General features: G+C 39.5%; 1 protein-coding gene across 1 annotated transcript in view; it reads right to left on the bottom strand.

Moving 5' to 3' along the window:
* Positions 1-27,340, bottom strand: part of TRIO (trio Rho guanine nucleotide exchange factor) — a 248,568-nt gene that overhangs the window by 24,809 nt on the left and 196,419 nt on the right. The window contains exons 35-39 of the mRNA XM_082288588.1: positions 10,334-10,626; positions 8,620-8,790; positions 3,570-3,665; positions 1,297-1,445; positions 545-611 (exon numbers count right to left, since the gene is read on the bottom strand). Of these exons, the coding sequence (XP_082144714.1) occupies positions 545-611; positions 1,297-1,445; positions 3,570-3,665; positions 8,620-8,790; positions 10,334-10,626 (776 nt within the window). The remainder of the gene's footprint in view (positions 1-544; positions 612-1,296; positions 1,446-3,569; positions 3,666-8,619; positions 8,791-10,333; positions 10,627-27,340) is intronic.

Consider the following 27,340-nt stretch of genomic DNA (forward strand, 5'->3'; position numbering starts at 1 on the left):
TAGGCTAAAATTCACTGTCATGCTCATTCTTTCTGCTCTTCCAAATGCATCTTCTTGGTAGCTGAAGACTGAAGGGAGATGTGTGATGTTATCTCATTTTACGGCAGGGGAAGCTAGGAAGTCTAAGAGAAGCCGAGCAGTAGGAGAGGAAGGAGGACTTTCAAATCTTGGATAGCTGCTCCATATGCTGAGCCACAATGCTTTTTTTCAAAAAAATTTAGATGTGCTAAATAAACCCACTATCTACCAGAGTAACATTAGGCCAAAGGTAGTGTTTTAACAAAAAAAAAAAAAAAAAAAAAAAAGACAAAGAACTACACTCCTCAGGAGAACAAGGTGGACACAGTAACAGGAAGGAAGGAATAAAGGAATAAAATCTGACGTAGTATTTTAATACATTAAAAGCCTGCAGGAGGGAAACTTTCACATTTTTAGTCTCTTCCTGTGTCTCATTTTGAAAAACATAATGAGGTTCAAGCTGCACAGCTGGTTAGTAACACACTTAAAAAAAAAGAAGAAATCAAGAGAATTAAAACCATCATACCTCAACTACATAGCCCAGATCTCTGACATAATCTCGTTCTGTCTCCACTAATTCCTGTAAGACATAGCTACGGTGGAAGGAAAAAGGTGAACACGTATTAAAAAATGAAAGAGATTTTTCAAGAGGATTAATGGCATACAACTTTTTAGACATTTGCAGTCACATATGTTTGATAGGCAGAACTGAAATGGAAGAATTAATGCACATTGGTTCTTAGCAAGATAGTGCTTTGACTTTGAAATTGGACAAGGCTTGCTTCTGTTTATCTAAAGTCAGATGTTTTCTTAAACGTGACATTAAAATTAAACATTTAACTATTGTTTAAAATAAAATGCTATTATGTCTCTGGTCTGGAGACTCTTAGACATATGGATGGTTATTTCTACACACAAGTTTAAAAAATTTGAAACCAGGCATGTTTTTATTCTACCATGGTAACAGTTTACTACTACATAGAGAAATTAACCATGGGTTGGAATAGAATGAGGGGAATGACCATTTTTTGAAGCCTAATAAACCTTTGGACATTTAAAGATCAGCATCTTCCCGAATAAATGAGAGTGACATGTAGCAGAAGTCAAACACAGATATGACTAGAATTAAAAATCACAGATTGAATGTCACAGAGAAATGTGACCACAAGCTTGACATCTAAGACAAGTCCTCCCACGTTCACACTAACAGCTTCTGCTGCCAGTTCAAAATGAGCATTGCTAAAAAAAAAAAGAAAAATTGTAAAAAATTGGTCTTACTGTCGTCTTTTCAAGGAGCTGGATTTCCTTTCCTCCATCTCATCTATGGGTGACGAGGAGGATAGAAGGGAGTTATCTGAAGGGTTGAAGGATGGACTGCTGCTGTCACCTTGATCTACCAACAAGGAACTTGGACGGTCCTCCAGAGCCTGAAAAGGTTTTCAAGACAGTCAGCAACAATGATTTATTTCTCCTTTACTCACAAGACACATTACAAGCAGCTGTATAGAGCAATCTGTAGGAGATAATCACTTTAATGTATCTTGGCAAAGCAGGTCACAAGCCTCCAGGAAACCAGCCAACAACATGGCTTTCCATGATAACTGAGCCTTTGAAGCACATTTGAGAAGCACGTTTGAGATGACAGTCTTTCTTTCACAGGAAAATAAAGGAGCTGAATTGGTTTGAGCAGCAATGGCTAAAAGTCAGACTATCCTGCTCAGGATGTAAGTACTTCCATGGTGGGAGCAACACAAATGTGTCCTCATGGCCAGAGATTAAACTAAATCCGTCATATTTGACTTCTGGCATATACAAATTACTTCCAACAATAAATAGGACATCTTTAAAGGAGATTCTTATGATGTTACATTTTTAATACAATAGAAGCAGCACCCTTTGTCAGACATTTTGGTTATCTTAATAACTAGCCAAAATAGTGTCTCAGTGAAGAAAATAATTACTTCTACACTGTCAGTGGTGCTTTTGAGCTTGTTCAGATCCTAGAAAAGAGTCCTCGTATCCTCTGCCAGATACACTATCTCCCTTGCATGGATTCCACAGGCTTCTGTTCGCATGAAAGATAAAAAAGCAATGGGAGAAATAATACTAACATCTTCTATGAAGTATTCATTTGATTTCTTTAATTCAAGCCCATAATCTTGGATCAAGCTACAGCTATGTATCACATTTTCCTTGCATGTGATACAGCCTTAATGCAAGACACATTTACTTCACCGGGGTGGGGTTCAGCTATAATTTTTTTTCTTTCCCCACAAAAGTAAAAACCAATAATGATATGACTTGCTCAAAACCCAGGGGAAGCTGACCCTTGGCTAAAACTGTGAAATGAGAACATCTCCCCAAAGGACTATATGCATGGATTATTAAGTTATATCCACTGCTAGGCAGCCTGAAAGACACATGGACTACCAAACTTTCCATTTACAAAACACTGTGTTGTATTTTCCCATAGATTACTTCTTATTCACCCTTCTGGTGTAAGAGAAGTAAAAAGCAAAGTGAATACCCAAGAGAGTACAGTAATTATTTTATGCAATAATGTAATTCTCTCTGAATGAGAAAACAGAAAATAAATTTTTTAATTCTGAAACTCAAAGCTTCTTAAATTTAGAATGAACCTGGAAAATATCAACCTCTGATAACATGGGGCTGCCATGCTGCAATTCTTTTTAGTTTTCACAAAGGCACTTCATGTTGAGCCCAACAGGGGCTATGCTGCAAAAGCTGGATTTCAAGGTTTGAGGAAATCCAGAATTGCTGAGGGACCTCTTGAGACCATATAGTCCAAATCTCAAACAGGGTCAGCTAGAGAAGTTTTTCTCAGATCGGGTCAAGCTGGATTTTGATTACAAAGGGCCTTCCTGGAATTATGCATATAATGAGAATCTTCAGAAACAAGGAAACTTTAAAACATGTCAACTAGAATCTTCAGAAACATGGAAACTTTAAAACATAGAAACTTGGAAAAGCTGACACAAATTCCGCATAATCGATTTGTTAGCAAGGATGGAGGCACCGACATGCAAAATGATCCCTTGACTCTTTTACTTATTTCTTCATTATCATGTTGCCTAAAGAGCAACTAGAAAATATAAATGTTTCTGCTATTGGGGTTACCTACTTTACTGAGGACCCTCATAAGATTTGCAATAAATTTAGTTTCAGGGATTCTTCTCAGAAAGGTCTATTAGTCTAAGACCCTGGGTCTTTGCATTTATTCTACTAATAGGACATTTTCTTTTTACTAACAGGACATACTTAGTGAATTTTCTACCTATTTTCTTTCTAGTTTCTCTTATTTATTGCTTTTTTGCTCCTCTATATAGCCATTTACCTATTCAGTAAATGCTTTTACAAAAGAGTGTGTACAAAATGACCCCATACGTCATCCCAGAAAGGGAACCCAGACTTTTGAAATAAGACAGCAAATTTTAGGAGTCAATGTAAAACATGCAGGTTTTCTTTGAATAGCAAGCTGGAACTTGAAGACATGACTTCTTTAGACACATGCACCTGCTGGTCAGTCTCACCATTTTACTTTTGACGAGCTCCTCAATTGCACTGACGAGTTCTGCAGCACTGGGCGTCTCGGAGCTGGTCGGCCGTACCAACAGTCGAGAAGATGTCTGTGCAATGACACAAAGGAAGGAGAACCCCAGAGTTAGCCTGGTACTTGCTCAAGGATCAAGAGACTTCCTTCACTTCTGTCAGACAAAGGTACCCGACAGGTACTGTCAGTGTCATACAACACTAAGATCATCCCTTCCAACTTGAGCAACTGGAGTTGGAAGTTTCAAGAAAACCCCACAGAAGTTAAATGCTGGGATAAAAATTCCTGTTCCTACATGCAATAGAAGTCAAGGAAATATAATTGCTGATAATTGCTGACAAATAGTTATGAAAATTTCCTGAGCTGACCCAATGGACAACAGTTTGTTAACCTATTTTATTGCTTCTTAAACAAAGCAACAACTGCAGAGCAGTAAGAGAAATCAAGAAGACTTGAAATAAAGGAGGAAGCATTATTATGTTAAGAAAAAATACACCAGTAACTCAGGGGCATTTACTTTTCTAAAGGAGCTGGGGTATATTGCCCAGATTCAGATGGGAAATTGAGCTCACCATTCCTTGTGCCATCCATTTTTTCCAATGGTATGTGTAGAGCACAGAAGATCTCTGGCCTCATAAGCTATAAAATGCCAGTTTATAGATACAACTGAAGGTAAAAGGTGTTCACAGTAAAGGATTCTGGGAGAAGGCCATTAAATTCAGCCACAGTAATTTGCAAACAGAGTTGTTTGCATATTACATTTATCAGTTAGTAACTGGAAAGTGAAAATAGGGTGTAATATGAACCGTACTTCATATTACAAACAGCACAGTGAACATCTTGCAGCACAGGGCAAGCTGTCCTGCAAACATTTCCAACAAACCGGACAAAGAAACGGCATGAATAATGACTCAACACAAGAGGTTCTGCTCAAATCAAGCATGGGTGTAACAAGACTCCCCATAAGTAAATAAAGACAAAAAAAAAAAAAAAGAAGAAAGAATACACAGATTTTAGGTAGTTTGCCTTGTATTTTGCCTTATTTGGAAAGGAAAAACAGGGGTTGGGTAAGCAAAGGAAATACAGATAACTTTAAACAGAAAGATATGGGAACTGAGCCAAAGCAGAGACAGAACACAAGTCAACATAATGCTGCATCAGAGTTTACAAAAAGAGAAAACAAAAAGCGAAAATAATTAGTTTCATATTAACACAACTGATCTTGAAACTTTTAACACTGCTTATCCAAAAATTAAATGCAAATGTCTTGTAAACTGCCACCAAATGCAAATCCATGAGTGCGCAATGATTCTGCTGAATGGAAGAATGCATATAGTGTGCAGATGAGCTCTTAGGGGAGAAATGATTGTGTTATTTAGTGCTCTTAGACAAATCAGCATGGCCTAGCACATGATGTTTGCATGCACACCGAAAACTGAGCAATCCCACAGCTGGCCTGTCTTTTAGGCAATTTACATGCTCCTGACATCGGACTGCTGACCAGGTTTTCCAAAGCTGCGCCTGTATGTGGGTTTTCACTTTGGATGCGAAGCTCAGCTTAGTCTTACAAAACACTGTCAGTATCAGAATCAGGTTCTGGTGATGGTCTCTTTTATTTCTCTGTTGGGGTATATGGGATGTGAGGCAAAACTTCAGAACTGTGATTTCCAGGACCTGTGGTTATAGCACATATTATCTGAAAAAGAAGGAGCTGCACAGATAAAACTCCTTGCTGACTTTCCTGATGATGTACTCTGGGAGCAGAATACAACCCTTGCCCAGAAAAAAAGGGAAAACTGGAGTGAGCGACTGAGCTCAGGCAGGTATGAGATGCTGCTAAGGGCCCACAGGAGGCTGGGAAGAGATGAAGAAACCCAGCAAACAGGGAGTTTCCAGCAGGAGCTCTGGAGAGAAAGAAATGCTTGCAGGGATGCACAGCTGAATGCCAAGTCTCTGAGGTCACAGAAAGGAGGAGACATTCCTTGGGATCTGGAGTAGCTGAGCAACCCAAGAAACCACCCAGCATGGCAGGAATGTGAAGAAGGACTCCATCCAGAAGGCAGACAACTGGGAACTTGTTTGCAAGCCTTTTATTAAATCAGTAACTCTATCAACAGAGCCAACTACCTTCTCCTGGGTAAAACCTTGCTCTGACTTCCCACTTCTGTGTTCCAACAAAGCATTTACTTTAGGTACTAGAAGTTGGTGGTATGTGATCTTGAGGGAGGCACACACAACCTCCCAGGATGCCCCATGAGGGGACCTTTTGCCTCCCACCATGAAGGACAAATATTGCATAATTACAAGACATCACAGAAGAATCACTATTTGCATGCTTTGAAAAATTATGGTATAATATTAACTTTACCAAATTTTAACTTCTCTGAAGTCTTCTCTGCATGTAGTTTCAGCTACTTTAAAAACTGTCCCAACATGTTTTTACTGAAGTGGGTGCATGTTAATCTTTTAAGAAGTTGTGCTGGTTTTGGCAGGGGTAGAGTTAATTTTCTTCAGTGGCTGGTATGGGGCAGCATTTTGGATTTGTGCTAAAAAAAAGTGTTGATAATACAGAGATGTTTTTGTTACTGCTGAGCAGGGCTTACACAGAGCCAAGGCCTTTTCTGCTTTTTGTACTGCCATGCTGGTGAGGAAGTTGGGGGTGCTTGAGAGGTTGGGAGGAGATACAGCCAGGACAGGTGACCCCAACTGACCAGACAGATATTCAAGACCATGTGACCTCATGCTCAGTGTATAAAGTGGAGGGAAGGAGGAGGAAGGGGGGCACATTTGGAGTGATGGTGTTTCTTTTCCCAAGTCACCACTACATCTGATGGAGCCCTGCTCTCCCGGAGATGGCTGAACACCTGCCTGCCCATGGGAAGCAGTGAATCAATTCCTTGTTTTGCTTTGCTTGTGTACATGGCTTTTACTTAATCTCAATCCATGAGTTTTCTATCTTTTACTTGATCTATTCTCTCCCTGATCCCACTGGTGGGGGAGTAAGCAAGCAGCTGTGTGGTATTTGGTGGCTGGTTGGGGTTAAACCACAATGGAAGTGAAAATAAAATTTACTGGAGATGGAAAGCTACTCAAAGCTGCTCTTACTCTGCTGTGGTAAGGGTCTGACTTTGCACCAGAAATACATAAGTAAGCAGACTCTAGTTTACAAGCATATCCTTTCACAAATAGTGTTCTTGCTATGTAAGGAAGTCTGTAATGAAGTTAATTTTTCTCTGGAGCTCTTTTTATAATATTTGTATTTCAGTTGTTTTCTGTCACTGAAGGAACATGCAAATATGGCAGCTCATCAGCAGGAGCTTAAACATATTTTCACCAACATTATTTTCATCTTATTTCTAAATCTAAAACTGAGATTATTCTAGCAAGAAAACATTCTCTCAGGTCTGAAAGCTGGCCTATTTTTGCTTATTTTGTTTCAGGAATATTTCCCAGTATAATAACTCTTCAACTTGTATGTTACACTTTGTCAATTCAGAAAACATGTAGGAATTGAATACACATAGAGCATAAGAACCAGCCATTTTGATCCTACTAACAACAGCTTCAGGGATGAGTGAGATTCTCACTGAAAGGCAGTGTTTTAAAAAGGAAAAAAAAAAAGAAAACAAAAATAAGATCCACTAAAGTTATGAATAACATCTGCACCACTGAGAACAGAGAGCTAGCAGTCACAAAATTCACTAACAATATTCAGTGCTGTAGATTAAAAAGGTCAAAAATTTTAAGGAGCAAAATGGCAAGAAAACAATAATGTGATTATCTGCTGCACAAGTCCAGATTATTTCCATTCTAAACACCTCCATTTCCAGACTTGATACGTGTCCCCTAAATGTCTGATCCAGTTTCAAAATTGAAATAAACCCTCGCAATGTATGAACATCATAACATTAAAGAAAAACAGATCATATGCAAGTGAGATTTTCTTCATGCAGTTACTACCTACATCCAAAGTTTCATTACCAGTGAAAAATTTTTATCCTCAATTTTAATGTGCCTTTGTTTGTAAAAAACCGATGAATTATGCACTGGTTTTGGCTCGGGTAGAGTTAAATTTCTTCCCAGTAGCTGGTATGGGGCCATGTTTAGGATTTGTGCTGGAAACAGTATTGATAACTCAGAGGTGTTTTAGCTATTGAGGAGCAGAGCTCACACAGCACTAAGGCCTTTTTGCTTCTCATCCCACCCCACCAGCAATGAGAATGGGGGGGCACAAAGAGTTGGGAGGGGACATAGTCAGGACAGCTGACCTCAACTGACCAAAGGGATATTCCAGACCATATGGCAACATCCTCAGCATATAAAGCTGGAGGAAGAAAAAGGAAGGGGGGGACGTTTTGTATGATGGCATTTATCTTCCCAAGTCACCGCTACACATGATGGAGCCCTGCTCTCCTGGGGATGGCTGAACACCTGCCAGTCTATGGGAAGTGGTGAATGAACTCCTTGTTTTGCCTTGCTTGTGTGCACAGCTTTTACTTTACCTATTAAACTGTCTTTATTTCAACCCAAGAGTTTTTTTCACTCTTCCCCTTCTGATTCTCACGGGGACAGTAGAACAGTGACTGTGTGGGGCTTTATTGCTGGCTGGGGTTAAACCATGAGAATTATTATCCTTATTTGGTAATTCTTTTCTCTTAGGCATCCCCCCTTCCTCTCCCCCCCAAACCCAACAAAAACCAAGTATAACAAAAGGTATGATTATAAAACAATTAGACTCTAATCACTAAATATGTCATCGGCCAAAGTGATGTAAATCATCCTGTGAGCACACAAAGTAGCCTGTTTTCACATTTAAAGTGCTCACTCGTGCTTTGAAAATAGAGAAGCATTTAATTAATGCTCTTTTCACAGAACACCCTTTTAATGTTGTCTAAAGTGAAATAGTGATAACTTCCGTCTACCATAAAGTTGTATTATGTGCATTTTGGAGACCTTTGGAAGCAGAAGAAAAATTTGTGCAAACAGAGGTTATCTCACCATGTGAAGCTTCCCCCACATCCTGCTCCTACCTTGTCATCCTGCGAGTCAGGCTGGAGAAGACTGTGTTGCTGAATTGCCATGGGAGGAGGAAGCGGCACAGCATCTGCTCCCTCCTCGCCTTCCTCCTCTCCACAGCTCTGCATGCCGGAAGAGGACGACTTGGAGAGAGTGCCACTGCTCAGCCCCTCGTTCCGACCTCTCTGCAAATAATATCAAGATGTTCAAGCTCTGTTATCTCAACAGCATGAAGCTTGTTATCACATGCTTGTTTTAACTCTGTTCTGTAGTTTCAGCCCTCTCCCAACCAGTCCAGATGCTACAAATTCTCCTTAACAGAGGGGGAAAATGCAGATGCCAAAGTCAGTTTTCAATGTTTGGTAAATGAAAAAGAATTTAAATAGTAAGAAAAAGACATTCAGTTGAAATTTACTACAAGGAAAGTGTTATCAAAGCCATGCTTGTTTTCCAAGTTCAGTTCTGTAAAGAGAAATCTATCTCTCTGAAATGTGTATCTTGCTATGTATCACAGCAAGTCTCCCAGAGGACATAAAAACTCACTATTACAACATGAAGTATTTTTACAATTTATCTACCTTTACAGGCAGAGAGCACAGATGGTTATTGTTTTCTCCTGACTTCAAGGCACTGGCCTTAGATTTTCCCTTCACTCACATAACTGCAGAATAACATACTTCCAAAACAATGCTACAGCTGCAGCACAGAGGGTCTCTTTCTACAGCCTGACATTCAAGGTCAGAGGCCAGTATTCATTGCTAAACAACATCTCTCAATTCATCATGCTGCCAAATCTTTAGACCTTCCTTTCCCAACACTTACTGTGGAACTTCACTAGTGTTCCAAGCCTGTAGAAAAATACATTGGGAGGAAGGAAAAAAAAAAAACAACCCAGCAATTAATAAAAAAATTGGGCAACTAAGACTGCTTTTCTGCATGGTAAGTACCAAAACCAATAGCCAGAGTCAATCTAATAAAATGGAATAGCATGCACCCAGCTGTGCCCTTGGAAGCAGTAACATGACATTCGTTTCAGCCTGAACCATAGGTTTGTAACAGAGAATTTGGCTCTTGTCTGCACCTAACTGGAGGCCAGCTTTGTTCATACAGGAGTTCCAGACTTTGAAGGAGAGGCACATGTTTGTGGGAAGAAGGGAAGTCCTCAGTAGATGTCCTTGGTGGCAAAATTTGGATCAGTTCACAATTTCCTTCTCTGCAATGAAAACTGCCATGCATATTACTTGACTGCTGGTAACTGGCCTGCATTGAAGGGCCAGCAATTTTTCTGTGCTCTGACTCTTATGCAAGGTGCAATTAGAGCTTTAAGCAGCTAAGCAGCTCTCCCTACGCTTTCCCTGATCCATCAACAAGAAAAGCAAAGGAAATACAAAATGACCTGATTATTCCCAGACTTTGAAGCACCTTTACTCACAAAGCCATTATCCAAATTAGCATAAGAGAGTCAAGTCAAAGGACAACTTTTTATTCTCCCATTTCTCTTTTTAAATTATAGATGCTTCACAGAGCTTTACTAACACTCTCAAAGCAGAGGGCACAAGCTGTCCCTGGCACAGTACCGACGCAGAGTGCAGTAGTCAAGGATGAGCACAGGGCACATAACACTTTGCTCCACTGCTGGACAGTCAGTTGAGACAATCTTCACCTGACAACATTTAATTCTTTGAAAAACCTACAAACAAATCTCGGGAAGCTGTCTTAAGCATTTACCTCTTCAACGGTTTCATCTTGTGGTGTTGCTGCACTGTCGTCAGAGTCCTTCTGAGAGCCTGCATCGGCACTTTTACGAACCTCTCTGCTTTTCTTATGCTTGTGGGCCAGTTTTTTGACGTGCCCATCTGCTTTCCCACTGCTAAGGCGCCTCACAGGACTGGTGAGCCATTTCCTCAAGGTGTTGCCAGGGCGCTTGGGGCCCGGGGAGCTCTGAGCACCAATCATGTGGGGCTGAAGCGATGTTACGGAAGCTGGAGGACTGGCATCATTGCTGGAGACCGAAAGGGAGTCTGGAAAAAAGAACAAGGGGAGCATTTTAAAGCTGAAGCACCAGCAAGTGAGAAACAAGGCAAATGGACATATGTAATAATGGACATCGAACTGAATTTATGGAAAAATCAATGAGATTATTTTGAGGTAATCTGGCCTTTAATGACACCACAGCTATCAGTGTTCATGTTGCACATGGCTGTCCACGCACAAGCACCACTGACGTGCTTGGAACAGTCAAGCTCCATTAAGTTGTTCCTGCCTCAACTATAATTCATACTTCTCACTGCTGATACTTACTTGATAGTGAATTATACTTTCCACATGTCATGTAACTTTATGAAAGGATATGCTTACTGCTTACTTTTAATGCTTGCTGCTTTGAGCAAAGACATGAAGGGTAACAATAATTGCCTCAATGAGATAAGCAAATCATTTTTCAAAGACCAAATTTAATTACAAATGCTCCAATTACTTTCATTATTTATATATTTCCCCTGCCCTTGGGATAGAGGGAAGAAGAAACCAGAAGACAGTTAAATGTCTGCCTTTTGCCTAAATTTTCTCAGAGTTTTGGCTTTGTTTTGTTTGTTTTTTAAAAAGGCACAAAGCAATGTTTAAAAGCCCACTTGCTGAAATCTCAGGATCAGCAGTAGGTCTCAGCATGACATGCTTGAAGTTCTGTAATGAAACAAAGGATACACTTTTCTCAAGCCATAGTTAAATGTGCATGAGGTCAAAAACACTTTCCCACCAAGATTCCTGCCACTTGACCAGGACTGTATGCTTAAATACCCACTGGTCAGCTATTGTGAGACTAGATCTCTTTTCTTCCCCATGCAGCACAATGCTGTTTCCCCCAGCAATCCTCTTTTCCTAAAAATATACTTTTTTGGGGGGGGGGTGAAGAAGGGGGCTGGAAAGATTCTTGTAACACCACTCCTATAAATATTATCTACCACTAGGGTATTAGCAAGACTATCCTAGGCTGTCAAATATGGGGTTTTTTTTCTCCTGTGTGTGCACTTTTGCAGACAGTTTACATAAGGATGACATAAATAATGTTTTGTTGAATGTTTCTACTGCTGGGAGTTAAACGCAGTGCTCGTGTTCCTTCTTGAAGGTTGACACAGATGTTCAGGTCACCTCTTCTGGCAGCTTTTCCCTAAGAGGTGTATTGCCAGTCTGACCAGAGATAGTTTATAGTTTGAATTTTGTGGAATAATATGGTCACATTGATGTAGCAATACACTTCATCATAAACATCCAAATGCTTGGATCCACACACAAGTATGTGAGGCTGTTCCGTTTCCATGGAGCACTAAGTGTAAATGATGGTTTAGAATGGAGATGGGGAAAGAGACATAAAATGTGGATATAAGAAGTTAGGACTTTTTATTTTTCCTTCACTGTTCAATCTGTTTCACAAAGGGAACCCTTTCCCTGGGATCCAAAATGTGATCTATCATGCTGTTTATGAAAATGTTTCTCTGTTCCAATAAAACCCATGGCATGTCACCATTAAGATACATCAGCTCTGATGCCAAGAACATTTGTAGCTTAATACTGTATGAACACACACATAATAATTGCTGTTAACCACCACTTTCATCAAGTTCCACAAAGCTGAAGATAAACTTTATAAAGCATACTTTCAGTCTAACAAGCTAGCTGCTAACTCTTTAAACGAAGTCACACCTGCAGAATTATCTTCCAGCAACAGCTGTAGCTGTTGTGCACATAGGTAAGGAGAGTTCACACAACACCATTAACCTGTCTTCAAGGCTTTAAGTAATGGGTACTGGCAAAAAAGCCGATGCAGAGCAACACTAGTTGTCTTTGTCTCTAAATCTTGGGAGAGCAGTGCTAAGAACTGCCACATTATTTTCTTGCTGAAGTGGAAAGCGTAAGAAAGAAATTAATTATCTATAACAATGGTTTTCAACTTGCAATCTGAGTATCCCTCAAGGCTCCAGGATTACTGCTTAAGGGTTCTCAGCACACACGCAAGAAAAGCAAGCCTACTAGCCATCAGCATCCACGTCACAACAGATTTTTGACTTTATCAAAAAAACCCCTGATCTGCTTATTAAAAAAATTCCAAACAAAACTTGCAACCATCTGCAAGCTCTCCACAGGAATCCAAACAATCTCCTATTAAACCTCTGTAAGAATTTAGTTTGACTGCTCTTTCATCAAACTTATCTTTAGTGTATCAAGCATTTTAATTATTATCAGATGCTTTGTTTCAGAAACCACAGCAAACATCAGCTGATGGGTATTTCAATAAATAACCTTCTGCTACTCTGCTAGTGGACTGTAGATGAGAAAATGTGGTGGTGTTCTTGAAAATAAGTTCCTAAAGCACAAACTAAATGCCCTGTTTTCAAGACTCCCAAGCTTGAGGATGTTATAACTACTCAGCCAAGTTTTTCTTTCATTTGTATATATTTTTCCTCCCAATAACAGTTCATACAAGGTTCCTTCCATGCAAATAAAATAGAGAACATTCACTCGTTTACATAAGGAAAAAAAAAAAAAATTAAACCTTCGCAGAAGTTCACCATGTCCTGTTTCATATTTTTATATCTGTTGCATTTTTTCCTTTACAATTACTCCTTTCTAACAAAAAGGCAGCATGGTGGTGCAATAACCGATTGAATAAGATTGACTTTTACATAAACATGCCTATTCCTAAGCATGTAACATGCCTGCAGTTAATAAAACCCCTTCTTCTTTTTATAAAGTGTGCTCCACCTCCTCAAATTTTCATGCATCCTTTTGACAATCTACACTTAGCAACTACTGAATTTCTTGTAAAACCAAGCAGTACAGGACAGAGGCCCTGAAACTGTGGAAGACAAGTAAGTATTTTTGCCTGACTGTACTTTTGTTGTACCACTCCTAACTGTTAACCCAAGTCAGCCAAGAGCTTGTGGGCAGGAGGAGGGAAAAGAGCACGGAGAATTATGTACACTCTGCTCAAGCGGAGAGGATCTAAGAGACAAAACAATGTAAGCCAGACATGTTCCACAGCACATACTTCAGCCATATCCTCCCACACAACATTAGTTTTCATTTGGCATGCGGCATGTAACTGCTGCTTATCTTCTCTTCTGCATGACCTAATATGAAATACTTACTGAAGTATTATTAGGGCTTCAGGGAATCACAAAAGTGGACATAATGTAAGTGGTACACCAAAATGATAGCGCTGTTCCACTTTGCTCTTTAAAGCTTGAAATCACTCGGAGAGAAGGAAAATCACAAAGGCTGGGGACCTCTGGAGATCAGCTAGACCATGCCTGCTGCAGGGTATACTGGGTTGCATCCAGGCAGCTTTTAATCTCCCGAGGAGACTCCACAACCTTTCTGGGCAAACTGTTTCAGTGCTCTGCCATCCTCACAGTAAAGCAGCTCTTCCTCATATTCAGATGGGCCTTCCGATGTTTCAGTTTGTACCTGTTGTCCCCTGTCCTGTCACTGGACACCGAAAAGAGCCTGGCCCCATCTTCTTGAAATCCACCCTTAAGATACTTGTATGCACCGATAACACCTCCTTTTAAAATAAATATACTTCATTGCTATAAAAGCATCAGCCTAAAGATCCAATTTTATTAAATGGGGCATTAAAAATAAAGAGATTTAAAATCACCAGTGTTAACCTGAAAAGAACACCAACCCACTAGGCCTCTTCAGAGATCAGATCTGACTTTTTGCTCCTCCTTAAATTTGCAGAAAACATCTCTAAAACATCATAGCTGAGTTAACACTCATCAGAAATATTGCATGCCAGTGTTTTCCTAGTGAGACCCTTTACCATCTATTTTCCCATCCCATCCCAGCCAACAGGCATCCAGATCTTCCACTTACTTACTCCCATCTGTTTACTCAGGACCCCAGTAACAATACTAAAGCACAGGCATGTGCAAAACCTAGGTGCCCATGTTAATATATTTATGTAGAGGCATTGCCAGATTGAAGCATTAGGGAATATCAACATCCAATACAGGCACAAAAAGACCTTTCACCTTCATTGTGAGAAGAGCCCCATGGGAGTGTCTCACTTCTCCCTGTCCCATCACTATAGACTACTTCTATCTATATAATTAGGGATACAGACTTGGTTTGACTGATTACCATGCTTGGGACTGTTTACACTAAATCGGCTTTGTTTCCTTTATGACTACATAGAAAATTGTTTTTCTAGGGTTGCTCAAGAATATTTTATCACTAAGACACGCTAAGACAAAAAAAGGAGTGTTCAAAATTAAACCGAGAGCAACACGGAATTTTAAAACCAAAACAGATGGAATAAATTTGGGGTATGCTAACCCCAAATGTATTTCAAGTACAGTAAACTTTCTAGTGAGAATTAGACTCCCTTTTAGAAAAAGATAAATGAAACAGATGGACATCTTGGAGAGAAAAAAACCCAACACAAGTATAGTGATCATACACAGCAACACCAATCCAACAAGAAACCATTGAATTTAATAAAACCACTACTTGTTTAAGCAGTGAAAGTTTTGCAATTCAATAAAGTACTTTAAAAAACCTAAAGGATGGGCTTTGTTTTATAATTCATAGCCACAATAAGAAAAGGAGGCATTTAACTGCCATTTCCCTGAAAGCAAAAACCACATATGTTGCTCCGGTGGTGAGGTCAGAGAGTTCACTCAGAGTCCATAAATATATTTTTGAAGCTAAAGGGCAGGCAGCATGGGTTCTGACCCCCTCAAACTGGAAGATAAAGTTACCTCCAACAAACAAGCAAATTTTTGAAACTGGAAGGGAAATGGGAATTCTCATTCTAGTCCCAGCTTTCTTAGCACTAGAAACATGCACATCTGTGATTAATAAACTGGTTTTTTCCCTAAAAAATAAATCAGTCATGTTAAGCTAGTTGATGACTTGAAAGACTCTGCTTCATATTAACTATTTCCATATTGCTGTTTTTCGAGTTTTATTGCAAGGCTACAGAAACCCTGACTCCTTTATCTAGGGAATCAAACAATCTGCTTGATGCTCGCTTTGCACCTCTAAACACAAAATGCTCCAAAATCAAAAATAAGAACATTTCACAGTCTCTGGACTGTAAAACAGCGATGGGACAAAGACTGAAAAGTAGAGCAAAGCAAACTTAGTAACCCTGATTGGCGTCTCACTCTGCTACTGCAGATCTGCCATCTACCATGGACTTCAGGGAACAAAAACTCAACCAGCCAACCAACCAACCAACAGAAGTCCAGGAGAAATTAACCAGCTGGTCAATAAGACGTGATGCAGGTACATTATGAGTATTTGGGGAAAAGGGCTGTTTGTTGGTTCAAAACACAGTGAGCACAATCTACAGCAATGCACTTTCAGGTTTAATATGCAAGGTGGAGTTGACAAGCATCTAATGACAAAAGTACATAAAAGCCCACCTGCATAAACAGTGATCACTTGTTATTAGATGAGATGGGGAAGGCATGAAAAAAGAGTGCACGGATTATTTTAGTCATGGACACGCGCAGTTTCAGCCTGGGAACTGCTTCTGAGGTAAGAGGTTACCAATCTGCCATGTACAAGGCCATTCGGATAATTTCGTATGTATCAGGAATTTTATTTCTCTCCTGCTGGGTATCCTCTTAAAAATATCCTCGTTTATTTTTTGTAAACCAGTACTGGAATATACATCAAAAGGCATTAGATGTGTTCCAACTTTCAAAGAACCATCATAACAGCAGTTACCATTTAAAGACAATGCAGCTTAAGCATTTCAGGCACTTCCACCATGCCCTTTGGGAAGCACAAATTTCACTTGTGAGGTAGAGTGATATACCTCTCATAAAACTAGTTTCTTAGAAAAATATATATAAAGAAAAGAAAAGAAAAGAAAAGAAAAGAAAAGAAAAGAAAAGAAAAGAAAAGAATCACAAAATGCAGAAAGCTAGTACTCAGTACATAAAAGAAAATCCCTCTATCACATTTGTGTCTGGGGTGGAACAAACAGAGCCTTCATCTCTGGTCAGCAAACCTTTGTTGTCATTTATTTCAAGTTGTGCACTATGCCGAAATATCAGTTCATGATCTTTTCAGTATGTGAATAGACAGAGTGTTCAACTCCTTAGCACATCTTCCCTGATTAATAAATTATCTGTATTAATTTTGACTGATACAGGCACTAGTCCAGAGCACTTAGATTTACATGTATGGAATAATTAAGTAAGTCTTCCACATCATCAAAAGCTGATAATGTTAACATCAGATAGGCTGGAATTCTAAGCTTGAGGCTAGATAGTCTTCAGCTTCTCTTAATGTGATACTAAACTGCCCAACGAACAATTTAAAAAAACCATTACTCAAGACTGTCATCCTAATGACTTCCAGTGGTCTTTCTAATATTGAGAAAAGTCATTCAACAGACATATTTGCAACTGCACTAGAGAAAGGAATGAAGAAAACCTCTGAGTAAGAGCAAAAAGAATACACTGTTCATTTGAATTAAAAAATTACTGGCATGGACCTGAAAGGTTTAATACACTTACATTATAGTTACGTTATCATTATTTTTTATTTAGTATCTTCTCCTGCCTTCCTACCCCATAAATTTAAACCCAAGTTTTTGTAAACCAAGGTTTTACTTTTACGTTTTTAACTAGTTTCACATGCATTACAGAGTGTACACAGAGCTGCAAATACAACTGCTATCTGTGAGCTAAACACCATTAAAATTCAGATGGGAAAAAACCCTTCTCTTAGAACTGCTGGACAACTTTGCATCCACACTTGTGGTTTTGTTTTTTGGGGGTTTTTAAACAGGAAGAAGGCATGATATTCTGCCAGAAAAAAACCTTCCCAGGTTAACAAAAGTAGTTCTGTTTGTGCTCCCTGGAAGTCAGACTACAGGGATATAACACCTCAAATCTAAATCTTGTATACTGCTACAAGCACAAGGCAGCACTACAGAAAGGGAGAGTGGACTGCATGGGGCATTTCATTCTTTGCAATAAGCTGTTATTCTTCCCTTTTTCAGGAATTTGTGACATTTTGTGTCACAAATAGGATGTATTAAGACTTAGACTGCTGAAATTTAGTTTCACAGTTTGTGAAAAACACAAGCTTTTAATAGATTAAATCTCAGCTTCCCTGTACGCAACTTACATTTTAATAGGCAGCGTCTGGATTTCAACTATTCTTTTGGCCACCTGTTTGTTCAGATTTAAAGACAGCTACATCCATGTGCCTGGCAGGATATGCCAAGGACAGTTTTATGTAATTTAGCACTGTTTCTCAGTCAAGTCCTCACTCTATGTCAGTGTACTGAGCCATCCCCTTTACAGATCAAAGCAAGTGGCCTGATTATTTTAATACGATTGTCTCCACTGGAAGGGAGTGTGCATTTCCCCTAACCACTAACTGCACAGGCACTTGCATGCTTTTATGTAAGAGCTAATGAACAGAAACATGTTCTAATTTTCACTCAAAGTCTTCTCCTTTTTGTGCACAACCTCCAGTGAGTTCCCTCGGGCCAAATGGGGCCATCATCCAGTTATTTACCTCTTGCACTTCACCTGTGCCTCCATAGGAGGCATAGGACACCATTTTACATCACTATTTTACATCACAGAAGATTATTTGCTCTGCAGACAACTACAACAGGCAAGATTTTCAGTGACAGATTTAAGTTACATACTAACAACTCCCTCATAGGGGCTGGCAGATACCATGTAATGTAAGAATATTAAGGTCAAACCTTTCTTTCATTAAATAGTTGAGAAAGTTCTTCAGTGCAAACAGCGAAAGAAAATTAGAGAAATACTGCTTTTCTATAGTAGCAAGCAGGTTTTCCCCCAGTACCAATGTATTTTCCCTATTTTGCTTTAAATACAGTAGCTTTTAGGATCAAATTTCTCAAAGTTCCACAAAGACTCAATTACATTACTCTTTTTCAAAGCATGAGCATTTTTGAGCTTTACTACAGAGACACAAATATTTTACACTGTCTGTATATGCTACTTTAGCTAGATGCCTGGTATCAGGTATATATCCAACTACTACAGGATGACCAAAGTAGAAGATTAGACGAAGGCAAGGCCCAACCACTGCTCCCTCCAGAACGGATGCAGCAGGAACAATTGTTCCAGGCTCCAGGCTGCTGCCTCCTCAGTACCCTGAGCTGAGAGGAGCAGCTCTTGCCTGCTCCCCAGCACTGATGCTGCTGGAGAGTTGAAAATCTCAGCACAGGAAGCTGTGGAGGGCACAAGACAGCTACTGAAGGAAGCAGTGGGAGCTGGCAGCACTCACTCCCTTCCAACTGCTCCATGGCACAGCACTCCCTGCCTTGGACAAAACCAAGCAGCCACCCAGTGCGGAGAACTGACATCTGAGGCAAAGAATGGAAAAGAAGGAAGGCAGAAGCTTTGGGCCTGGGCCTCGTAGGCAGCACTGGTGCTTAAGACACTAGGCAGAGTTTAGCTGACTGCTGACAATCCATCGGCCTCGTGCTTGCCACGTGCAACCCACTCCCAAGAGCCATGCTAAGGGATGCCAGCAGCAGAGATGCGGCTCTGCTCGTGGCAGAGAGCTGTATGTCACACACTACGAATGGGAACCACTCCTGACAAGATCCGTGATGAGCGGTTTCAGATCTTAATTGGGGCAACTGCACAATTAATTCTGCTCATCTGTTACTGAGCTGTAGGGGTTATATCATCTGCTGCTCTAATTTTTGCTGTAAAGTAAATTTTCACTCAGAAATGGATAAAAATAAACTCCAGTCCTAGAAATACAGCTCTGAAGCAGCACAGCAGCTCATCTGATATGCTTTGTGCATCAGTCCAGAAGAGAAAGATTATGAACAGATATGAAACAAAAATGTCTGTATCAATACAGATAACAGAACAGCCAACCAAAAGGGGGTGGAAAAAGATGCATTCAGCAAGCCCTCAGCTCCTCTGAAAGCAGAGAAAGCTGTGGAGGAAGGGAGGGAGAGAAGCAAGTCTGCAGAAATTGCATGAGGAAGAATCATGATCTCAGATGTTATTTAAAGCAACACATGCCATGCTTCCGTGTGCAAAAGCTCAGCAATGCAGGGCATCCCAATGGAAAGAATTTATCCTACGCAGATTTTAAAACAGCCTCCACTGCTTCAAGAAAAAGGCTGTATACTGCTAAGATATTGCAAAAGCAAGTTTCAGCAAGTCTGATCTCAGAAGGAAATAGCGAGACACAGTTCTGCTGTACTGTTGAAACTGAGAATGTACGCACAGATAGGGAGGAAATTAGCTTCCACCATTTTATGTAATCAATATCAATAAGTCCCACAATTATGAAGGCAAAAACTAATTACACACAAAATCTGCAAAAATTCTGAGCAAAAAGCATTTTTTTCCTTTTTTCCAGAAGTTTGAAAAAATTTGAGCAAGTATAACCTCTGCCACGTATTTACAAATGCATGACCTCTACAAAATGAAAGTAGATGCATTTTATTCTCTCTCCAAATGCCTTAAAAAATGAGAAAACCTCCAAAAATTCTCTAGCAAAACTGACAGAATATATGATGAGTCAATAAACACTTTGAAACGCGAAGGGTAGATACCACAAATAATTGCTAAGCATACCTTCAAGTGTACTAGAAAAGTTTTTAGAGACAGTACACAGTGTTAGTATTAAGTTACAAAAACAAATGAACCTGCAGAAATAATGACACTATCAAATTTCATTTGTTTTAAACCCCCTCGTTATTAGACTACTTGTACTAAAAAAATACTCGTTTCCTGTTCACCCACTGCAGTTACACATTAACCTAAATACACATAATAATCCAACAGCAATTTTAACAGTCTTTTTCTTTTCCCCCATCCTCTTGATTCAAAGCAGAAGAGCTCATAAGAACAACTAGCAATTGTTTGGAGCTACAGCTTTAGCAACAGCTGTACAAACACATCAATCTCAAGTTAGGAACTCTGCCATAAGCTCAATAATAATAATAATAATATACTCATACTGTTTAGCTTTGGGGCTATTACAATAACTTCGGTCATTTTCTCTTTCCAAATGTTATACTGTTGTAGCCCTCAAAAAATACATTGAGAAAGTAATTTAGGGAATTGGAAGCGCAGATGGAATGGCTAAAACAGTGAAAAAAATGGGTCCTCTAAAATTCCTATAGATAAAAAATGATGTTTCCTCCTTATCCAACTAATTATATTAGTGATAGAGATTCATTATACAATGATGTTTGCTCCTTACCCAATTAATTGATATTAGTAATAGAAATTCATTGTACAAACATTACTTTGCATTGTAAAATGTTGACCTTTTTGGTGCAAACACTGTCTGGAGTCCTTGTGGCCATGCCGCTGCTTTCAGCCTCCCCACCGTGTAACGAGATGGCTGTAGGTGATGACAGACAACTCCCTCCCAGTGCAATTCCACCTCAATACCTACATTATCAAGAGCAGACTTAGATGACAGTGATTAGCAACTGAACTGGTTTTATATTTTTTGTCTTAAGATGGAAAGGTAACCTGAGCAATACAATGAGAGCACACATGATTTTAATAAAGGTCAGTCACATTGGAAATACAAGCGTTTTTTTAAACAGACTCACCATCAAGGTTGACTAGCAGACAGCTATTGGAAGTTGTAATGCCGATCTGCTGCAGAGATGCCTTTCCAGGATGAAGTATTTTAAGAGATTAGGAAAGGGGAAGAGACTCCTCCACAAATTCAGCAATTTTGAAAATAGATTGCATTAAAAGGGGAAAGATAACTCCTTGGTATAGAGTATTTTAAAACTATAAATTAATGGAAGATGTGACATTTTATCTCAGTGTGCAATTCAAATACACTGAATACTAAAACCAGAATCATTGCCATGTTCGTTAACTTGATTACAGTCTCTTCAGGAATATCGTATGTACTGCTGACTTTTCTTTGGCATGATCAAGCCCACACAAAAAGCTACATTTGGTCATGCAACTTATCCATTGTATTTGTTTCCTTCAATTTTCCCAATAAAGCCTCAAGAGGAAGGTGATGCTGTGAACTGCCTTATCCACCCAGTCATCTAAATTCCAATTCTTCACATCATTCCCCAGCATCCCATCCATCCCTAGCTCTTCCTTCCATCCTAAGTGGCCACAGGAAAATGATGTGGTAAGATCATGGGAGAGCATCCAAAACTAGTTTGGATGTAGGAAACAAAAGGGGAAAAAAAAGGTTTAAAAAAATTAAACTTCTTTTGAAAGGCAATTAAAAGGCAATAAACCAGCATTCTTTTACTTGCTTTAATTAGACACGAAGCAGAGGAAGGGAAGGAAATCTGAAATAATTTCTACAAAACAATAATTACTGCTTTTTTAACTTATAGACTTAACTGTAAGCCAAAATTTAGGGGCAAATAAGTTTTCTGGTAGAAACAAGATAAGAAATTTAATTAGCTTATCTTCAGTTTTCCACTGAAAAAGCGTTTCTTCTTTTTATCAAGTCCCAAGCATTTCCTACAATGCCTCTAGACAGCTGATCTCTATGAAACTCTTCTTCTTAGGGCAAACTACTCCACATAGTTGATTTTTTGGGTGGCGTCTTTTTTTAACCACTCATTCAAGAAGATTGACTGGAGGTGTCCAGTCCTATGTTCAAATGCAAGGAAACAAAAATACACGTTAAGTGGTTTAACAAGTATACTTAACTCTTCTCTGTGAGGAAAACCAACCTCTGCGGGGGAGGATTGTTAATGTTACTGATGTTGTCTTTTCAAAGCAGGATGGGATATACTTATATCACCTAAATTCTGTTCCTCTCATTACCTCCCCTAAAGGAGAGTCAGCACAAGCCTAGATGAGCAAATTCAATGGATTGTCACAGCTGCTCGTAGCTCTGCTCAAAAGCAATTATGAACATGTTGTTCATTACTAGTCTTGCAATGAGCACCTAGAGGAAACTTTCATTATGTGAGGCGATAGCCCATTCTTACACTGCTGCCGCACTGAAGCAATTTGTTTAAAAGAGAGCTGCAACACAGCAAGAGGGAAATTAAGTTGAAATATAAGTTGGAACGTTTCTGGCTTCCTCAGTTTAAGCCCATCCATTCAATGCAGACTTTTGAGACCATGACACAAAACCATTTACATCAGATGCTTAGATACAGGTATTCTCTGAGAGAGCTGACAAGGAGGTAAAGACGCAAACACACTTCTGGTATAAAATCAAACTCCACCCTTCTTTTCCAAGTTTTATCAACATTCCTTCTGGTCTCTCTCTGGGAAATTTGGAAGCTCTTGGTATTGACCACTCATTGTTCCATCATGTTTTTGAAGCAAAATCTAGAAATTCATCACTAAGTACTTTGAATATGCTTCAGTAGCAATACACAGGAATACAGACATCTTAGCAAAATCAAAAAATGCTCATATGTAAACACTTTCTCCTTAATATAAAAATGGAGTTACAAGTCCTTATTACACAACGATTGTATTATAAACATAACTACAGTTCCTTCAGGAAAGCATATGTTTTCTTTTTATATCTTTAAAAAAAGTTAGAATTCAGAACTGAGTAGCTGGTTTGAGAACAAGCTGGGGCTAAAAGAACCATTTTAAATTACTCTGTTTTCATGCAGTACACATATAAAAAGTCTGAGTGAAAAGTGCTGCACTGGAGGGAGCAGACTTCTAAGGATTAGAGGCAAAAGGCTGCCTGGGGTAAACTCCATACACACATCTGATCCACAGTGCTGCTCAGTCTTGGCTTATTTCACAGAGCAGGTAACCTACCTGAGAACTACAGAAATGGCCTTTTCAACAGACTGAAAAGTCCAGTCCAGTTGAAAAGTCCAGTCCAATATATCCAAATTAAAGGAGAAAAAAGTCAGGAGTAGCTCAGATGAAAATGTGGATAGCTGTGGATCTTATCAGCTCAGAGCAAAAAACCTGAGTCTCAAATCTTCAGGTTCACAAGAAGGGACGGCAATTATGACAGGACATCGGTATTTTTCTTGCACAAACTCCTATGCCTCATAAAATTTTGTTGCTGTTTGCTGTTATTGGTTTTTTGTTTGTGTTTTTTTAAGGGGGATCTCAGGGTGTGGGAGGAGGGAATGGTGTAGCATTTTCTGCAGGATCTACTCCCAGGTCTGGCTGGCTGTGTGACTGCACGAGAAGCAGCTGGATCATACGTGCAAGCACAGGGTAAATAAACCAGTAGTACCTGACACGTAGCTCATTTTTCACTAACTGTGAAACAGCACCTTCAGCTAACTTCTCTTTTGAGTCCTGCAGCCTAAAGATTTGGAAAAGCCAAGAACAAGTGAGTAAGGACGCAGAGGTCAGGAAAGCAGTACCTTTGCTTGTGTAACTGTATTGCTGATACATGAGCTCAGTTTCAGGAGGATTCCTGTTGCATGCTCTTTGTGGAGATGGAAAGGCACACACAGCACATACTTAACAGCTTCCATCTGTATTCTAAAAGAATAGACTTTCAAAGTGTATATGTGAATCTGTGCCAAGAATTACACCAACCCATTAGTAATAACTGGACTCTCCCACTGCATCCTCTGAGTTCAGTCCTCAGAGATTCTTATCCTCTCTTGGACACCATTTGCTAACAATTACTTTCCAGTAAAAGCATCCTGTTTTATGGATGAATTATTTCTGAGGCTTGATATACCATAAAATGTTATGAAAGAGGAAAAAAGAAAGATAGTTTGATTCACATACATTCTTTTAAGCAATCTACTGCACATATAATAAATGTATTTCTTCAAAACTAATTCTCTACTCTTTCTCTACTCCTACAATCACCTTTGCTCCTTCAAACCCCAGCTCCCAGATGGTTAATAACTTCAGGATAAATTTGGGGGTTGTACATTTATTCCCTGGATTTTATCCATGAGATTTGCCTCTCAAATTTCCCAAGTGAAATATAGACTCACATGATCCACTTAGGGACTAAAACACATACATGCTATTGTTTCTTCCAGCTCATAAGGTAACTGAAAAAATATGTTATTTTCGATATTCAGTTCCAGATTGAAACTACTCAACACTCTCTCCAGCCAGATAACCATAAACAACTTTAATATTTATCTTGTCTCTCTTGTCTCATATGCAAAGCATTTTTAAGTTACAGAAATGGGTGGAATTACCATGAGAATTGGTTTCCTCCTACCAACACCACTGCTTTCTCCAACTGATGTCAGATAAATGCAAAAATACAATACTTACTTATTAGTTTCAGTAGTTTCTTGCCAATTCATTACTCAAATCCCTCTTTTCTTTCTCCCTATATCTGAAGTTTTTCTTCCTTCAGGCTTGATGCATAAGTGGGGCAAAAACTCAGACCATTTAATTACGCAGGAATACATAATTACTAATTGTACATGTACTCTAACTTTTAATGAAAATGTACCAAACTTTGTAATTCCTTAAAAAAAACCTTAAGCAATGTCCAAGTCTTCTACAACTAAAATCATGCACTAGAGTACATTCTGAATATTAAGCCTAAATCCCACATCAGCAGTTTCAAGTTTTCAGTGGCCAGTGATGCTACAGATACAATTTTTACTTGTTCCAGTTCAAGAGATGGCATAGCTACAGTTATACTGGGTATGCATGCAAGCTTAGTTCCCCTATTATGAAAGCCTATTGAGCCTCCTTATGGCATGGTCTGTGTGCATGGACATCTGTTTTTAAGACACAGAAAGGGAACAATGAAGAATGTTTGTGAAACCACGTATGTTTGCCAAGACAGACTTCATATGTGTCTACGATCTTAATTTACGGTCATAACAGAAAGCAGCTCACTGATAGGAACTGACTACACCCAGCACTTTATAAAACGTGTTTTGTAAAAATTATTTGGAAGTAATATAACTACTGCAACTCCAAGAGTTTACAAATGAAGCAAAGGAGATACAGTGAAGACAGGAGAATGCAAAGCAACAGGAAGAGGAGAAGACTGCTGCCATGCCGTGAACAGACCTCCAGAAGACTAGGTAGTCACAGCTCTGGGTGAGGACTTGCTCGAAAATATTTTGCTGCAGAACATTCTGCGTATCAACTACTATTTATAATTGACTCCTTTCACTCCCACCTTCCTGCAAGAAGTACTGTAAACCTGTACGTGTTTACTTCTAAAAACTGGAATAATTGCTGTTTAAGGAAGCGATTGTGCAGCACTTGGGGGCTACAGAGCAGCCTTCTGAGAACACAGCTCTATTGCTGGATCTGAGATGACAGCCTGCTAACATTAACTCCCACTGGCTGGAACTGCAGTGCCCCGATACCTTTCGAGGAACTACTGCGAGATATGACCATCCACTGACACGCGACCCCATCTTCAGAGGTCTCTGATAAGATTAATTCCCATCACATCCTCAATTTCATGTTTGCAGCCTTCTACCATCCTCCCTCTCCTCTCATCCATCCGTAACTGCAGTTTGGATATTACCAAATAACACCAATTATAACTTGCGTTTTGCTACTTTTTTAAAGTATATGCACACAGCACACAGCAACAGGTATGTAAGAAGGCATCTCAACAGGTGCATCAGCTCCAGACACTAAAGGTTAGCACTGTTTTGTCCTGGAGATACTTCCAACATTTTAATGCGTATCATACAAACTTGTTCAGCAGCAACAGATCAAATGCCAAGCACGAACATTGTTTCCTGTTAAAAATTACAAAGGAGGAATGGGAGAAAACCCACCAAGAAATGAGTTTAACATGAACATCCTTATCCTTACCTCTGTGCTCCTCCGGTCCAGACTGAAGGAGCACAGCTTACCTCCATATTACAGAAGCAATGCTGCCTCTAAATAAATTTCACAGACTGATTTACTTCCCAGCTGCCCTTACTTTTCAAGCTCTAATTCCCCAAAAGCATTACTTCTCAACAACAATTTAACAAAAGTGATACATACTGAATAATCTATGACTTCTTTGGTTTAACAGCAACATTCTGAGAAAATTTCTGCTAATCTCCTAAAATACTACCATTAATAACGTTTCACAGAGCAAGAGTTACCATTTCTCATTTCCCTATTTCAACTAAAAAAAACCATAAAGTAGCACATGCCTCTTACAAGCTTTTTTTGAAAGACCTTACTGTACAGCATCTCAGTATTTTACAGAGAAAATTCATTCCATAACTGCTCCCTTTCCCATATAGGTCCTCTCTGTAATACTGCGAGGTTTTTGGCTGGGCTCAGATCAGAGGGAGAGGAAGAGTAGAGAAAAAGAAAGAAGGAGGAAAAAAAAAAAGCATCCTACTAAACTCCTGTGATTTGGAAACATCCCCCAACCAACCAACCAACCTGCCTCCCCCTGCCCATTGTATCTGTACTGTGCATATTTGTACCTAAATCCAGGATCCAGTATTTACAGCCACTCGGCTGCCCGTTGCCGCAGCAGGTAGGATTTACTGAGTGAAGAGATCCCAGAGTGTCAAGCTGTTTAATCCTGTTCGGCATGGTGAGGAGTCAGCTGTTCCGAAACCCACAGCTTCCAAACAACCACTCGCCTGCACGCTGGGATGGGTTACAGCTTCTCCTGAAGATGTTCACCCAGATAACGTTACAGGCAATGCCATCAGAATGAGGAAGTCACTGTTATCTTCTCTGGCTGGTTTAGACCCCTGCCTGCCGTCAGAGCAGCTCCTCTCTTCTAGGGATGCTCTCCTCTGACTCACTGAACACAGTTCCAGTCTTTAAATTCACATGTGGGAATAGCCAGATGCAGCAG

This window comes from Coloeus monedula (genome assembly GCF_965178545.1).
Source record: "Coloeus monedula genome assembly, chromosome: 1".
Taxonomy (NCBI): domain Eukaryota; kingdom Metazoa; phylum Chordata; class Aves; order Passeriformes; family Corvidae; genus Coloeus; species Coloeus monedula.